Consider the following 17,162-nt stretch of genomic DNA (forward strand, 5'->3'; position numbering starts at 1 on the left):
CACAGAAATAGCTTAAAAATTCTAGAGGTAAAGGTTCAAACTCCAGAACTCACCCCCTTTTCAGAATAGAATCATGGTAGACATTGCCTGATTCTCTCAATTGGAAGTCATCTGGAACTGAACTAGAACAGGATTGGAAAAAAGAATCTGTTGTGATTAAGCATCTGAGCCATCATTTGGCTTCCTGAAGTTAATAACATCATCTCAGAATATTATTATAATTTTTTAATTTTTTATATAATGATTTTTATTTTTTCCATTATAGTTGGTTTACAGATTCTGTCAATTTTCTACTGTACAGCAAGGTTACATATATATGTACCCTTTCTTTTTTCTCACATTATCATGCTCCATCCTAAATGACTAGATATAGTTCCCAGTGCTATACAGCAGGATCTCATTGCTTATCCATACCAAAAGCGATAGGTTATTTTAAATTTTTTTTATGTGCACCTGAGGCTTCTGGAAGTTCTCAGACTAGGGGTCCATTGCCACAGCAATGTGGGATCCAAGCCACGTGTGAGAGCTACACCACAGCAATGTGGGATCCAAGCCACGTGTGAGATCTACGCCACAGGTCATGGCAACGCTGGATCCTTAACCCACTGAGCGAGGCCAGGGATCAAACCTGCATCCTCATGGATGCTAGTCAGATTTGTTACTGCTAAGCCATAACAGGAATTCCCTTTCAAAGGCTGTGTTTGGGAAACCATCTGAGTGTCTGGCCTTAGCCTTTCATAGGCTTCTTTAGGAAGATATACTGTTCCAGAATTGTCTGTATAAATAAACATCTGATTTCTGGGGTCAGGTCAGGGACATAAACGTCTGTTAAATAGTTCTGTTCTTTTCTTTGGTGCGATTGTGAATCTGCTGGGAGATCCTGTTAAGATGTAGTTTCTGGGGCTCAAGAATCTGCATTTCTAAAAAGTTCCTGAACAAGTTTCTGGTCCTCATCCTACACTTTGAATAACAAAGCCCTAAATGACACTGGCGTTCCAACTCCAAATCGAGATTTCAAACTTGGCAAGATTCTTCTAGTTGTTTTAAAAAGTGGAGGGAGTAGTTGTGAGAAAACTTAATGGAAATTTAAAATTTTAGTATCATGACCTCCTTGTAGGGCTTTCACCACCAAGATCATAATCAGGTAATCTAAAGATGCTAAGATGTTTTTTTTGGTGTCATAAAGGTGCAGAAGATGTTAAAATGAAAGATCTTGAGGATGACGAAATGAAAACTTGTGATGTACAGATTTTCTACAAGGATGAACCAGAAAACCAGAATCTTAGTCAGAATTCGTGTTCCTCTTCAGGTACTCAGTATTGTTTATTCTTTTCAATAATGGTACTCTTTAGGTATTTTGTGTGGGGAAATGTTTTGCAATGCCAAATGTCATAGCCTCACAAAAGTGGTCTTTAAGGAAAAGTAAGAGAGAAAAGAGAATTTATGTTAAAATAGATACTTTTCTATAATTAGAAAAGTCACTCTCTCCCTTCCATGGATATCACCAGCTTCTTTTTTTTTTTTTTTTGGTCTTCTTATCACGAAGTATGTGCACATTTGTTTTGAAAATGCAAATAGAATTCTCCCAGAAAATCCATGTCTCTGAAATCCAAAAGCAGCCCTGCTTTATAAAGAAATACTTCCACTCTTTGTGAGTCACTTGTTCAATTTCCTCTTTAGATCCCAGGGCTGCAGTGTATATTAGTGAGGTGTGTGCATTGCACACATGTGTGGGGCTGAGAGATTGAGCCAGGGCCGAGATAAGCCTGTGCTGTTTGCCAAATGGTGCAGAGGGGCTGTGTCCTCCAAAAAGGGGCTCCTTTTTCTAATTTACACAGAGTCTCTGTCTAAATTAGCTGTAGCCTTATAAAACCCACTTTATGTTTCCAGAAACATATTGTCATGAGGAGACCAGAAAGTTGCATAACAAACCATAGTAAAAAGTCATTTATAAGAGGGCATCAGGAGAGAAATTAGCGTTAATAATGAGTAGTGTTAGAAGGAAGATGTGATTTGGGGATAACACCATAAAAACAAAGTATGTAGATTACTTCTACAAACTGAATTATACACATTTTTTGCCATTCCAGAATAAAATCAATGAATGTAAATTGCTTTAAATTTTTCTGACTTGTAAAGGTCCTTAGTGAACTCACTTAACCTTTTAAATTTCCTCTTTTCTTTATTTTTGCTTTGCTTTTCATTTTTTAGAGCTGCACCTGTGGCATATGGAAGTTCCCAGGCTAGGGGTTGAATCATAGCTGCAGCTGCCAGGCTGCACCATTGCCACAGCAACATGGGACCTGAGTTGCATCTGTGACCTACACCACAGCTCAAGGCAACACCAGATCCTTAACCCACTGAGCGAGGCCAGGGATGGAACCCACATCCTCAAGGATAACAGTCGGGTTTGTAACTTGTTGAACCACAGTAGGAACTCCCCTCTTTTCTTTAAAATGAGTAGCTTGGACTCAATAGATTATTTCCAAAATCTTTTCTAGCTCCTAACATGCTCTATGCTTATCTGTTAGTGAGATAAAGCCTCTGATTATTTTTTAAAAACTTCTGGTTCTGTTGAGACAAAATACCATGTGAGAGGCTGCAGAATTACAAAGTGCGGTTGCTTTTCAAAAAGCCATTACTTGGGGAGGTCTGTACAGCTTGAGGTTTTTCAAAGATCTTGCAAGGTTTTTTTGTTGTTGTTTTGGCTCATGCAGCATTTCCTTTAGTTAATAGCCCTCTGCCTGGCCCTGAATTAGGACTTTCTTGCTCTAGTTTCTCCTTACGAGGCTCCCATGATTGTTTCAGAAAGAAATCTTTGTGGGATTTTTCTTTTTTTCCTTCTTGCCATTTGGTACTTTGTCATTGACAGAGAGTGCTGTACTTCAAATCAGAGCAGAAGCTGGAATGATTAATTAGAGACAAGGATTCTAAACTTCCTTAAATAAGACCTTTCTTCCTAGAGTCAGCCTTGTCTATTGGGCTATGGCTATTGCCTTGATTCCTCAGAGCAGTCACTCTTTGGTAATTGAATGCCTGTTTTATTCTAGAAGCACCTCATACTTACAGCCCACTGAAGCCAAGAAATTACCAACTGGAGCTCGCTTTACCTGCTCAGAATGGAAAAAACACAATAATATGTGCTCCTACTGGTAAGTTGATTGCCATTACTGATAGTTTGTTTCTCTTTTTGCTTCCTTTTCCCCTCTTTTGTTGAACACTGGCGCAAAACAGGCAAGTTTCAGTTTCTTCTTTTTTTTATACATTTCTTTTATTACAGTTGATTTATAATGTTCTGTCAATTTCTGCTGTACAGTAAAGTGACCCAGGTTGTATACCTGGGTCATAATTTTTTTTCTCACCTTATCCTCCGTCATGTTCCTCCACAAGTATTTAGATATAGTTCCCTGTGCTATACAGCAGGATCTCATTGCTTATCCACTTCAGATGCTATGGTTTGCATCTACTAACCCCAAACTCCCAGTCCATCCCACTCCCTCCCCCTCCCCCAGTTTCATTTTTTTCATTGTTCCATTTGTCTTTTGAGAAAACCATTCTATTCATATGTCTCAAGGTATCCTAAGGAACATGAGGAGGGAAAGAAAAATGACTCCTTTTAACTTCCTGCAGGCCCTGGCTGTTTGAGTGCATGTGACCCAGGAGGTAACTTGGCTTTTGAGTCATTGCATAAATTCTCCAGTTTTTAACCCACCCACATTACCAATTTACTAGTCAGAGCAGTGGTTTTAGGGGCGCCAAATATAATGATTTTTCTACAGAAATATTTTCGTATACTCTTAGTTACATGTTTTCTTTATCTTTTATATACTAAAGGTTGTGGAAAAACCTTTGTTTCTCTTCTTATATGTGAACATCATCTTAAGAAATTTCCACAAGGACAAAAGGGGAAGGTTGTCTTTTTTGCTATTCAACTCCCAGTGTATGAGCAGCAGAAATCTGTGTTCTCAAAACATTTTGAAAGACTTGGGTACGTATAGCAGTTGGTCCAACTTCTTTTTCTCTAGCTTCATGTAACCGATGTGTTTTCTGCTTTGTTTTGCTTTTGGAAAACCATGATCCAAAAAATTTACGGTAGATTCAGCTAGATATTAATTCCTTCATAGATTCAAGTCTTTTTTGTTAGATATAGCTGAAATGCTAACCTCCTGTGATTAGCTTTGGCAGTGTGGGTAAATGACTTGAGATAAATTTTACAGCTAAATGCCACATTTAACTTTTCAATGATTTTGATTGAATCAGTATTTTATGTTAGTCTTGCCTTTATTTTCTTTTTCAATGCCTTGAAAAAACTGCTTTCGTCTCTCTCTATCTGCAGGTGCCACATGGAATGTTTTCTAGCAGTTCTTCCTGGCTTACATTTGTTGATCACTTACTGTGTGCAGGGCTTTGTGCTAAGCTCTTAACTTTTCTCCAGATCTTTTCCTTTTAGACTTAGGGAGAACTAATCAGTCGATGTTCTGATCTGGTACGTCCTCTCTGTGTGGTTCCTCATTCCTGTCATGGTTGGTAATAGGAAATTTCTGTCATTTTCCAGGTACAAAGTTGCAGGCATTTCTGGAGCAACGTCTGACACTGTCTGTGTGGAACAGATTGTTGAGAACAACGACATCATCATCTTAACGCCACAGATTCTTGTGAACTGTCTTACCAATGGGACGATTCCATCACTCTCTGTGTTTACTTTGATGATATTTGATGAATGCCACAACACCAGCAAACAGCATCCTTATAATGTCATCATGTTTAATTATCTAGATCGGAAACTTGGAGGATCTTCAGACTCACTGCCCCAGGTATCTCCCAAGTCAGATGGATTTCTGAGAAGAGCTCGAACTTGTCTAGATCTTTTTTGTCTTTTTAGGGCTGCACCTAAGGCATATGGAGGCTCCCAGGCTGGGGGTCAAATCGGAGCTGCAGCTGCTGGTCTACAGCACAGCCACAGCAACACCAGATCCGAGCTGCCTCCGAGACCCATACCACAGCTCACTGCAAGGCTGGATCCTTAACCCACTGCTGGAGGACAGGGATTGAACCCGCATCTTCATGGATACTAGTCAGGTTCATTACTTCTGAGCCACAATGAGAAATCCCTAACTTTCCTAGATCCTATTTGCATACCCTGTGGCCATATCGAGGATGTCCTTCTGAGATCCTAAGTGCCTTTCGTATGGCTCCTTAATTAATATCGATTCATTTATTCACTTCACAAATAGGTATTAGGTGCCTCTCTGTGTCATGCACTATGCTAGGCATTGGGGGTACAAATATAAAAAGACATGGTCCTTGCCCTCACACAACTTAAGTTTTGTGGGGAGCCACATGCTTAAGTATTACGATTTATGGTGATGGCACACTATGGATGTACAGAACAGAAAGATGCTGTGAAAGTAAGGCAAGACCTAACAGAAGTTGGGTGAGGCAAAAACTAATGGGAGTTTACGAGGCAGATAGCTGGATGGTTTTCAGTAAAGGCTTCTGTGTGTCCAGAGGCACAGATGTGTGAAAAAGTAAGGTGTGCTCAAGAGTCTTGAACTTCTTCAGCATCACCTGAGACCAGTCGGTGAGGCAGGAGGGGGAGAGGGAATGATTGACAGAACAAGATACCAGGAGACTAGAGGGCATGGGATAAGTGTGCAAGCAGAAATAAGTAAAGATGGGGCAGATGAAAAACCATTCTTGGAGTTCCTGTTGTGGCTCAGCAGTAACGAATCCAACTAGTATCCATGAGGATGCGGTTCAATCCCTGGCCTTGCTCAGTGGGTTAAGGATCTGGTGTTGCTGAGGCTGTGGTGTGGGCCTCAGGTGCAGCTCCGATTTGACCCCTAGCCTGGAAATTTCCATGTGCTGACGGTGCGGCCATAAAAAGGAAAAAAAAAAAAAAAAAACAATAAAAAGCCCTATTGTGCAGAAAAGAGTTCCAGGAGCGGAGTATCATGCTATTTCCCAGACATCTAATGGTTTGGGATGCTCCTCACAGGTCATTGGACTGACTGCCTCGGTTGGTGTTGGGGATGCAAAAAACAAGGCTGAAGCCACAGAATACATCTGCAAGTTGTGTGCTTCTCTTGACACTTCGGTCATAGCAACAGTCAGAGACAACTTGGAAGAACTAGAGGAAGTTGTATATAAGCCCCAGAAGTGTAAGTGGGATCCAGTAACAAGCCCTTCCAGATTTTGTTACCCTTTGCTCTTCTTGGTTCAGGGCCATTTAGATGAACCCTGTGTTTTTACCCTTTCTCTGTTGAAATATTTAACCCCAAGCTTAGGAAGGAATCACATTTCCCGTTCTCTTCCCACCTGAGTTCAGAAGTGGCCTGTAGAGAGCAGACACGCTTATTCTTCATTTTCCTAACACTCTTGTGAAGGCACTGGCAGTAAGGGAGAGCTGCTGGGAAGATCTGAGCATACAGATGGCTCGGTCTTTCCCAGGTGCCAGGCCTGGGAAGGACACTGAGTGCTTGGCCAATCTTTGAATATGTATCTGGGAATTTTGGTTGATGTGAAATTATTTGAACTCATCTTTCCTCAAAAGATCAGAATATGATTTTATGACTACAATTGACTAACACATGTTTATTGAGTACAATGCTGTACTAGCCCAGCAGGCAAAAGGGATACAGAAGATGCCTGTAACTCTTGTTGCCTTGCTCTCTGAACAGTGTAGGGCTGGCTTGGATAAAAAGCAGAACAAATACACATGAAAGAGTCCAGGAGCTTCATGGAAGGAGTTTAGAGAAAGTACTCAATCTGAACCTCTTAATATCACATACACATTTTGTTTCGTTTTGTTTTCTGTCCCCGCCCCGTCCTGACCATGGCATATGGAGTTCCTGAGCCAGGGATCAGATGAGAGCCACAGCTGTGATCCAGCCATAGCAGCTCTAGATCCCTATCCCACTGTGCCAGGCCAGGGATCGAACTTGCATGCCAGGGCTCCAGAGATGCCACCAATCCCTTTGCGCCATGGTGGGAACTCCCACATATCTTTATAATCCTGTCCCTCACATGCTCTGAGCTTCATCTCCTCCCACCTCCCATAAACCCAAGCACGTGGCCTTCCTCCTGCCTCCTCAGGTGGGTCCTGTGTGTTCTCTCTCCAAGTTTTGTCCATCCCAGCCTTTGCTCATGACTGCTCACTCCCCCTTGCCTCTTTCCCTATTTCCTCACAACGCTGCCTCTCCTGGAAGAGTTAGGGCCTCTCCTGTGCCCCGTGACTCCCTGTACATACTGTATCACAGCACTCCGTGTGGTCATTTGGCCACATATCTTTTTCTCCCCTAAGAGCACAGGCCTCCCTGGAGCACAGAGTGTGCTCTTTCCAGCTCTCAGCAGAACATGGCCTACAGCAGGTGAAGAATAAGCTCCTGTGGACACAGTGCAGATATGAACGTCAGGAACATAGTGAACACTCCTGGGGTTTGGTGAGGGGAGCAGATCAAAGAACAGAGACAGGGCTTAAAATGGGGTGTCTTGGGAGTTCCTCTCATGGCTCAGTGGAGATGAACCGAACTAGTATCCATGAGGATGTAGGTTTGATCCCTGGCCTCGCTCAGTGGGTTCAGGATCCAGTGTTGCCGAGAGCTGCAGTGTAGGTCGCAGATGCGGCTGTTGCTATGGTGTTGGTTGGTAGCTGCTGCTCCGATTCAACCTCTAGCCTGGAAACTTCCATATGCTGCAGATCGGCCCTGGAAAAAAAAAAAAGACATCTGCAGAAACAAGACGGAAAGAGCCTCCTGAGACGGGGGGCTACATTGAGTACAGGGAAAGCCCTCGTGAAGAATTGAGTTAGACCCAGACCATGAATAGCAGGGATGTTAGGATGAGTGCATTAAGCCTTAGGGAGGCACTGCAAGGTTTTTGAGTCTTTGTTTAGTCATTCAGACAACCTTCCTGTGAGTGTGGGCCCTCGGGTTTTACAGAGCAACTAGCAAAGGCAGGGAAAGGTTTAGAGAGGCCTGTTTTGAACTCTGATTTGTTCTTCCTGAAAAATAATCACTTTCCTTTGATGGCTCTAGTTTTCAGGAAAGTGGAATTACGGACCACTGACAGATTTAAGTGCATCATATCGCAGCTGATGATGGAGATAGAGAGTCTGGCGAAGAGCATCTTTGAAGAACTTGGTACCATAACTCTTGGTGAGCTCATCTCATTTTGTATTCTCTCCATTTGGGAAAAGCCATCTCTAGTTCACTGGTGTCTTTGTGCATTCTCCTTAGTTCAGACAATGTCAAGACTGTAGCCAGAGGTTGACTTTCTTGATTATAGGTTATTCAGAAGCCTTATAATCCTTTTATTTCCTCTTGTGTGTTTTTTTTTTTAATCCAAAGTAAAGCCATCTGGATACACGCACCCCTGAAATATACCATATTTAAATCAATCTACTGTTTCTTGACTTTCCCAATTACCTTTCTATCCTGACCTCCCTATTTATATGAATGAAACCACCATTCCCCGAAGGCTCAGATTCGAGCCTAGGAGTCGATCTTTGGTTCTTTCTTCTTTAGAGATTCTCTTTTGAAGTCCCCAAGTTCTGTTCTTCTTTTAATTAATTAATTCATTCACCAGGTACTTATTGTGCCAGGTGCTATGCTAGGTGACAGAAATAGCAAGATTAAAGACAGTTCTGCCTTCAAGGAACTCACAGTCAAATGATGAGAATCAGATGCAAATTGCTTCCATGCAGCCAGCAGGGTAGAGTTATACACTGGACACCGGGAGCTCGTGGGAGCCAAGCCCTGGGCTGGGCTGCAGGGAAGACTTTCTGGGGGAGGTGATGTCTGAGGCAGATCTTGGAGTCAGCCAGGTTAAGAACGAGAGAGAATCGAGTGAGGTCGAACAGGCATTAGACCTAGAAGGAAGGAGAGAGCACCATGAATTTCAGGACCTGCAAGATTTTGTGATAATTCTAACAAGTGATTAGTAGACAGGTGTGAGGCTAAAGGGAGAGGTGGGGGGCAGTGAAGGGCCTGGTAGGCCAAGCTGAGCTTGAATTTTGTCCTAAAAGCAATAGGAAGCCTCGGAGGATTTTAAACTGATGCGTCCTATGATGAGGATTCCAGTGAATGAGGACGGGCAAACAGGCAGTGAAGATGGGGTGCTGAAGGGAGGAGGCTTGTGCAAACAGGAGGTGCTCAGATTTAAGGGCTTTTACTGGGCTCAGGTGGGAACTAACAGGGGAAGGGGTGGGGAGGCTTACCCTGGGCTTCTGGCTTGGCACCTGTGTGTGCACCAGCCGATGGTCCTGGTTCCAGAACTAGGGGCTGCTTTGGCAGGTGCAGGCGAGTTTAGAGTTTTGGAGATATTGAATTCTTGATGCAAGATAACTCCTAGGGTCTCGTCTTTTCTCACACTTAATGGGCTCTCCTCTTTCCTTTCTTTTACAGCCTGATTTCACACTTATTCTAACAGCTGGTTGGCCTACCTCCACTTTCTTTTTCATCAAACCACCCCCCACCTCCACCCCCCAACCTGCCTTGTCCTCCTGAAACAACAAGTTTTATCCTGTCCATGTGCTGCTGGCATCTCTGTCCATCCAGGCCAAGCTCTCACAGCCTCTAACCTGCCCCTACCATCTGCTTCTCTTGCCAGCTTTCTGCTCCTTCCCTACTCAAACCCTTTGACTGGCTGTTCCCCAAACACTCTCACTCACTTGTTGGTTCATTCAGTGTTGGACTAGGTCCTAGGTGATGGGAATGCAGCTTGGACCCTCCCACACAGCCCCAGCCTTCAAGGCATTTCCAGTTTGGCCAATGGTAGTCCCAAAGGTAGGTAAGTGATAGTCATGAAATAACAGGTGATGGGGCAGGTGAGCAGTGGGGATAAGGCGTGTTTCAGGCAGAGGAGACATGACAGCAGAGAGAGTGTGGTGTGGAATTTTCCACTAATCCAGTGAACCACAGGAAGGGGAGTAGCTGGACATGAGAGTCAGAAGTGGGCAGTGGTGGGATCACAGAAGACTCTGGGGGCTGATGCAGGAGTTTGGCTGGAAGAATCCATTAAACCTTTTTTTTTTTTTTTTTCTTTTTAGGGCTGTTCCCATAGCATATGGAAATTCCCAGGCTAGGAGTTCCTGTTGTGGCTCAGTGGTTAATGAATCCGACTAGGAACCATGAGGTTGCGGGTTGGATTCCTGGCCTTGCTCAGTGGGCTAAGGATCCAGCGTTGCCGTGAGCTGTGGTATAGGTCGCAGATGCAGCTCGGATCCCACATTGCTGTGGCTCTGGTGTAGGCCGGCAGCTACAGCTCCGATTTGACCCCTAGCCTGGGAACCTCCATATGCCCCGGGAGCGGCCCAAGAAATGGCAAAAAGACAAAAAAAAAAAAAAAGAAAAAAAAAAGAAAATTCCCAGGCCAGGGGTCAAATCAGAGCTGCAGCTGCCAGCCTCTGTCACAGCAACGCCGGTTCTTCATCCACTGAGCGAGGCCAGGGGTCCAACCTGCAGCCTCATGGATACAAATTGGGTTCGTTACTGCTGGGACACAATGGGAAATCCCATTAAAGGTTTTAATTTTTTTTATTTTTCGCTTTTTAGGGCCATATCTGAGGCATATGGAGGTTCCCAGGCTGGGGTCAAAATCAGAGCTGTAGCCACCGGCCTACACTAGAGCCACAGCAACACGGGATCTGAGCCATGTCTGCAACCTACACCACAGGTCACGGCCATGCCAGATCCTTAACCCACTGGGCAAGGCCAGGGATCGAACCCACAGCCTCATGGTTCCTAGTTGAATTTGTTTCTGCTGTGCCACAACAGGAACGCCTCCATTAAATGTTTTAAAATAGTGGGTTAGTGTTGTTTCTCATCTGCAATTTTGGAAACTACCTGCATCTGTTGAATGGAGACTGGATTGGAAAGAACAAGGCAGGAGGTGAGAAGACCAGGTGGGAGGCCATTGTATCTTCCAGAAGCACTAGGATACGGTTGGAGTTGGGGACATGGCAGAAGGGTGGAGAGACGTGGATTTCTGCCTTCCTATTCCTCCACCTCCAATACCTTCCCTCTACCTCATCACCTGTCCACATTCCATGAGCTGCTCATTGCCAGATGGCTTAGCTTATTTTCACACCTAAGTTCAGTAAATACTTACTGATTCATTTAGTTTACTGACAGGCCCCTTGTCATTGGGGCTGGGAAAGATATAATGCTGCCTGTCTGGGTGGCCACTTTTGTGCCTCTTATTAAAAATGAATGGGTGAGGGAGTTCCCATTGCAGCACAGTGGAAACGAACTTGACTAATATTCATGAGGACACGGGTTCGATCCCTGGCCTTGCTCAGTAAGTTAAGGATCTAGCTTTGCCATGAGCTGTGGTGTAGGTCAAAGACATGGCTAGGATCTCGTGGTGCTGTGGCTGTGGTGTAGGCTGGCAGCTGCAGCTCGGATTCGACCCCTTGCCTGGGAACCTCCATATGCTGCAGGTGCAGCTCTTAAAAAAAAGAAAAAAAGAATGAATAGTTCCTTTGTGCAGCAGGTTAAGGATTCAGTGTTGTCACTGTAGCAGCTCAGGTCAGTCCTTAGCCTGTGAACTTCCACATATGGCGGGCAGGGCCAAAAAAAGGGGGAAAAATAATTGCTCTGACGATAGCTCACAGACACCAGGGCCGTATCTCCTTCGTCCTTTTTATCCCTAGCATCTTGGACAGAGCCTGGGCCACAGCAGAAGCTTAGTTTTTGAAGCAAGTAACTGAAGCTGTTTAGGAGCTGCTGGCATACAGAAGCATCCATGACAAGTGGCTTTTGAGCCCCTATCCTGTGCTTGGTCCTGTGAATGTACTGTGGAGATCACATGGCTAAGTTTCCAGCAAGGCAGAGCAGGCCGTGTGGGGTTCAGTCTCCCCTGCTTTTAAGTATCCTCCTCTGGTGAAGCCCACGAGCCCTATGCTTCTTCGCCGCTATTTCATTTTTAAAGGCAAAATTAGTTTTTTTTCACAGCCATTATTTCGGCTCTGAGCTGCTTTGGTCAGCCCAGATCAGAGAGTCAGTAAAGCTTGGGTATCCAGCACACCCAAGTTTGAGTTCCTGCCCCCATGTACTAGCTGTGTGACTTTGGATAATGGCTTTGCTTCCCTGAGCTTCCATTTCCTCATCCGTAAAATGTAACATCTACTTCATGGGGTAGTGAATGAAGTGATAAATGTAAGACACATTGATTCTCAGTGCCTAGTAGTTATTCAGTAAACAGTGGTATGTCTACACTGACAGGCTGCTGAAAACTACTCAGGAGGAATACTATGTGTACAGAGAGGAAGGAAGAAAATTAGAAGGTGAGGCATACTTAGGACCTTAAATGACTGGCCAGATGGCACAATGAAAAACTTCTCTCTCTTTTTTTTTCCAGGAGGCTTATTTCAAATTCAAAATAGTAATTTCGGAACACAGAAATATGAGCAGTGGATTGTCAAGGTTCAGAAAGAGTGTGCGGTGTTTCAGATGCCAGACAAAGACAAAGAAAGCAGGATTTGTAAAGCACTGTTTTCGTACATGTCACATTTGCGGGTATGTGGCTTCTTTGGAAAAGCCTATTTGAATCCTAGCACCAACTGGGAGCTGGGCTGGGGCAGCTCAGAGAGCATCAACTTTCACTCTGTCCTCAAGAGCTCATTAGAAACTCTCCAGGAGGTTCTTAGGAAGCAAACTCCGAAAGATACCCCATTCGGCATTTTCTTTGGTCGGTGAAATGTAGCTCTAGAGGCAACAGGACAGAAACAAAGGCCGAGGTTCTATTCCTTGCCTCAGCATCTCCGTAACTGATGAGACAGGAAAACAGGGGATGGTGAGCATTACTGTAGACATGTGACAGGCCATCGCCAAAGTTTAGTATGTGGGTTCTGTTGCCATATCCTGAAGCACTTGTTTTCCTACCTTTGGTAAAACCACATGCTGAGAAATCCTGAGTCTCTGGTTGTTTACTGATTAACCAAGAAGGTAAGCAACAACAACCACCAACACCTCTGCTTATCATGCCATTGAAAAAATTTTAAAACGCATGCAGGAGTTCATGTTGTGGCTCAGCGGAAACAATCTGACTAGTATCCATGAGGATGCAGGTTTGATCCCCGGCCTTGCTCAGTGGGATAAGGATCCGGCACTGCTGTGAGCTGTGATGTAGGTCGAAGAAGCGGCTCCAATATGGTGTGGCTGTGGCTGTAGCTGTGGCATAGGCTGTCAGCTGTAGCTCCAATTCATTGGACCCTTAGCCTCGGAACCTCCATCTGCTGTGGGTGTGGCCCTAAAAAGACAAAAATAAAATAAAATACATGCAGTCAGTATGCATTTGTAGAATCTTAATGAACTTAATTGAATATCTGGTATAGGTGGGCAGCACCATTATTCTCAGCAGGTGCAATTATAATTCAGTGGTGGATTTGGATGTATAAAGAAATTAAGTTGATGTGGAAGTTGACTTGCTTTTGTTTTTTTTATTTGTGTTTTAATCTTTGATATGCATTTTTCTTGTAGTTTTCTTTCTCTTCTGTTTCTTAGAAGATAGAATTCTAGAGTCCAAAGTGATATCCTAATGAATTAATCATTCTAGCTACTTGAGGTTGTTTTTTTCTTAAACAGTATTTGATTCTAAGGTTTTATTATAGTACCGTTGGAGATCATTCATCTTAAAAAACTAAGTTGGAATAGATTTGAAACAACTGTATTGTTAAAATTAATTCCATGTTAAGTACAGTGAATTGAACTCAAGTACAGCGAATGCATTCGATGTTAGAAACACATTAAGACTTCTCATTTTCAACAGATATACAATGATGCCCTTATTATCAATGAACATGCCCGAATGAAAGATGCTTTGGATTACTTGAAAGACTTCTTCAGAAATATCCGAGCAGCAGGCTTTGATGAGATTGAGCAAGATCTCACTCAGAGATTTGAAGGTGAGTTGTGTTTCCAGAGAAGGAAACCAGTGGAGACTGGAGACTCCAGGGATGGCAGACATATATCATGGTGCACATGGTGCCACTCAGGGACTTGTCCCAAGCTTAAGAAGATATTATACGGGAGTTCCCATTGTGGCTTCGTGGTTAACAAACCCGACTGGCATCCATGAGGATGTGGGTTCGATCCCTGGTCTCGCTCAGTGGGTTAAGAATCCAATGTTGCTGTGAGCTGTGGTGTAGGTCTCAGACTGGCTTGGATCCCGCATTGCTGTGGTTGTGGCACAGGCTAATGGCTACAGCTCCAATGGGACCCCTAGCCTGGGAACCTCCATATGCTGCGGGTGTAGCCCTAAAAAGACAAAAAAAGAGAGAGAGAGAAGTTATTATATACAGCAAAACTATTAAGCTTCAGGGAAATCTGGCACTTCCGCTGCTTATACAGAAGAAGAAAAATAGTAGGATTTGCAAAGGACACATCCCATAGAAATAGTCAATTGATAATAGCATATTTGGGTTTAACTTTTTTTTTTTTTTTGTCCTTTTGCCTTTTCTAGGGCCGTTCTCTGGGCATATGGAGGTTCCCAGGCTAGGGGTCAAATTGAAGCTGTAGCCGCTGGCCTACGCCAGAGCCACAGCAACGCAGGATCCAAGCCGAGTATGCAACCTACACCACAGCTCACGTCAACGCCAGATCCTCAACCCACTGAGCAAGGCCAGGGATCGAACCCGCAACCTCATGGTTCCTAGTTGGATTCGTTAACCACTGAGCCACAATGGGAACTCTTGTATTTTCTCTACATATGTGTGCTGCTAAACTTTGAACAGTCAGCTCTCGCGGGGTGGGGAGTAATGTATGCATTTATTGGTATATTTAATATATGCATTAAATTGATGGTTCTTCCTCATAAAATTCTGGTCAGACGTTGAGAGATAAACTGAACTATAGCTAAAAGGTCACAGTGTGTTCTACATTACTAGAATTTATAAGCTTTTTGTAAAATGTTCCCTTTTCGTAGAAAAGCTGCAAGAACTAGAAAGCATTTCCATAGATCCCAGCAACGAGAACCCTAAACTCAGAGACCTCTGCTTCATCTTGCAAGAAGAGTACCACTTAAACCCAGAGACCAGAACCATTCTCTTTGTGAAAACCAGAGCCCTTGTGGATGTAAGTTTCTTCCTCCCTGTGGGTAACACATTGACCCAGTACATTGTATTAAAAAGATTGTCAGAGCTCCCGTCGTGGCGCGGTGGTTAACGAATCCGACTAGGAACCATGAGGTTGCGGGTTCGGTCCCTGCCTTTGCTCAGTGGGTTAACGATCCGGCGTTGCCGTGAGCTGTGGTGTAGGTTGCAGACGCGGCTCGGATCCCACGTTGCTGTGGCTCTGGTGTAGGCCAGTGGCTACAGCTCTGATTGGACCCCTAGCCTGGGAACCTCCATATGCCGCGGGAGCGGCCCAAAGAAATAGCAAAAAGACAAAAAAAAAAAAAAAAAGGAGTCTTCTACCAGCCTTGGAAGTGAATGGAGAAATTGCTAACTGATAACCTCTTCAAAAGCAGGGAATGAGATTTCTAGTTCTTCTTGATAAACTAAAAAAAAAAAAAAAAAAAAGATTGTCCATTCCTCAGTGCTTTGTAATCAGGCAGCTGTATATGTGTGGGTCTGTTTTGAGGCACTTAATTCTGTTCCCATTTTCTGTTTGTTTATTCTTACACTGATACCTCCCTGTCTCAGTCACTTTGGTTTATAATGTCTTGATACCTATAGAGCAAACTATTCAGATTTTTAAAAATTCTTTTCATCTATCTGAAAAATTTTAGCCATTTTATAGATATCTAGTGGTACTTCAGTAGGGTTTTAATTTGTGTTTTACAAATGACTGTGATTGCGCATTTTTTCATGTGCTTATTAGCCATCCAGATGTCTCCTTTGGTGAAGTGTCTGTTCACATCTTTTGCCCATTTCAAGTACGGCTCCTGCACTGAATTGGATTGCTTATCATGCTATTGTTGAATTTTTGAGAGGTTTTTTTTTTTTCTGACAAAAAAAGTCATCCATCAGAAATGTGACTTGCAAATATTTTCTTCTGATCTTTTCATTGTCTTGACAGTATCTCTCTCTCTCTCTCTCTCTTTTTTTTTCTTTTTTTGTCTTTTTAGGGCCATACCTGCAGCATATGGAAGTTCCCAGGCTAGGGGTCAAATTGGAGCTATAGCTGCCAGCCACAGCCACAGCCACTGCAATGCAGGATCTGACCATTGTCTGCGACCTACACCACAGCTCATGGCAACACTGGATCCTTAACCCACTGAACAAAGCCAGGGATTGAACCCACACCCTCATGGATCCTAGTTGGATTAGTTAACCACTGAGCCATGAAGGGAATCCCGTAAATTTTAACTTTTGACAAAGTCCCGTGTTTCATTATTTTTTTTTGTGGGTTATGTTTTTGGTGTTATGTCTAAGAACTCTTTGCTTACCCAAGAGCACAAAAATTTTCTCTGTGTTATCTTCTAGAAGTTTTATAGCCTTGCATTTTATATTTTATATCTATAATCCATTTTAAGATATAAAGTTTTTTTTTTCTTTTAGCATGTGGACATCCACTTGTTCCAGCATGTATGCTGAAAAGATTTTCCTTTCTCCATTGAATTGCCTATGTAACTTAAAAAAAATTAGTTGACCGTATTTATATAGGTCTATTTCTAGACTTTCCATTCTATTCTGTTCGTCTATGCATCTACCTTTCACACATCCCATACAGTCATAATTACTGTAGCTTTATAGTAAGTCTTATAGTGTGAATCTTACAACTTTTTAATTTTTTTCAAAATTGTTTTAAGTATCTTTCTTTACCTATCCACTTTTATTTTATTTCTTTTATTTATTTATGGGCGCACCCTGTGGCATATGGAAGCTCCTGGGCCAGGGATTGAATTTGAGCCACAGCTGAGACCTACACAGCACCTGCAGCAATGCTGGATACTTTAACCCATTGGGCCGGGCCTGGGGATTGAACTCTTGCCTCTGCAGCAACCTGAGCTGCTGCAGTCAGAATCTTAACCCACTGCACCACAGCGAGAACTCCTCTGATTTTATTTAAGAATCAGCTCATCCGCATCCATAAGAAAGTCTGCTGGAATTTTGTTTGGGATTGCATTGACTCTATAGACAAAGCCGGGCCTGGGGAGAAATGACATCTTAGCAGTATTGAGTCTTCCAGTCCATGACCATAGTATATCTCTTCATCTAT

The 17,162-nt window shown here is 43.3% G+C and overlaps 1 protein-coding gene across 2 annotated transcripts in view; it reads left to right on the top strand.

The window, feature by feature from the left end:
• The window catches only part of RIGI (RNA sensor RIG-I), a 53,069-nt gene that overhangs the window by 10,357 nt on the left and 25,550 nt on the right, over positions 1-17,162 (top strand). For both annotated transcript variants that reach the window (XM_047755543.1, XM_047755542.1), the window contains exons 5-13: positions 1,187-1,309; positions 3,051-3,152; positions 3,835-3,988; positions 4,556-4,814; positions 5,999-6,161; positions 8,037-8,156; positions 12,361-12,518; positions 13,771-13,906; positions 14,926-15,074. In XM_047755543.1, the coding sequence (XP_047611499.1) occupies positions 1,187-1,309; positions 3,051-3,152; positions 3,835-3,988; positions 4,556-4,814; positions 5,999-6,161; positions 8,037-8,156; positions 12,361-12,518; positions 13,771-13,906; positions 14,926-15,074 (1,364 nt within the window). The remainder of the gene's footprint in view (positions 1-1,186; positions 1,310-3,050; positions 3,153-3,834; positions 3,989-4,555; positions 4,815-5,998; positions 6,162-8,036; positions 8,157-12,360; positions 12,519-13,770; positions 13,907-14,925; positions 15,075-17,162) is intronic.

Source organism: Phacochoerus africanus, chromosome 12, assembly GCF_016906955.1.
Source record: "Phacochoerus africanus isolate WHEZ1 chromosome 12, ROS_Pafr_v1, whole genome shotgun sequence".
NCBI classification, from domain to species: Eukaryota; Metazoa; Chordata; class Mammalia; order Artiodactyla; family Suidae; genus Phacochoerus; species Phacochoerus africanus.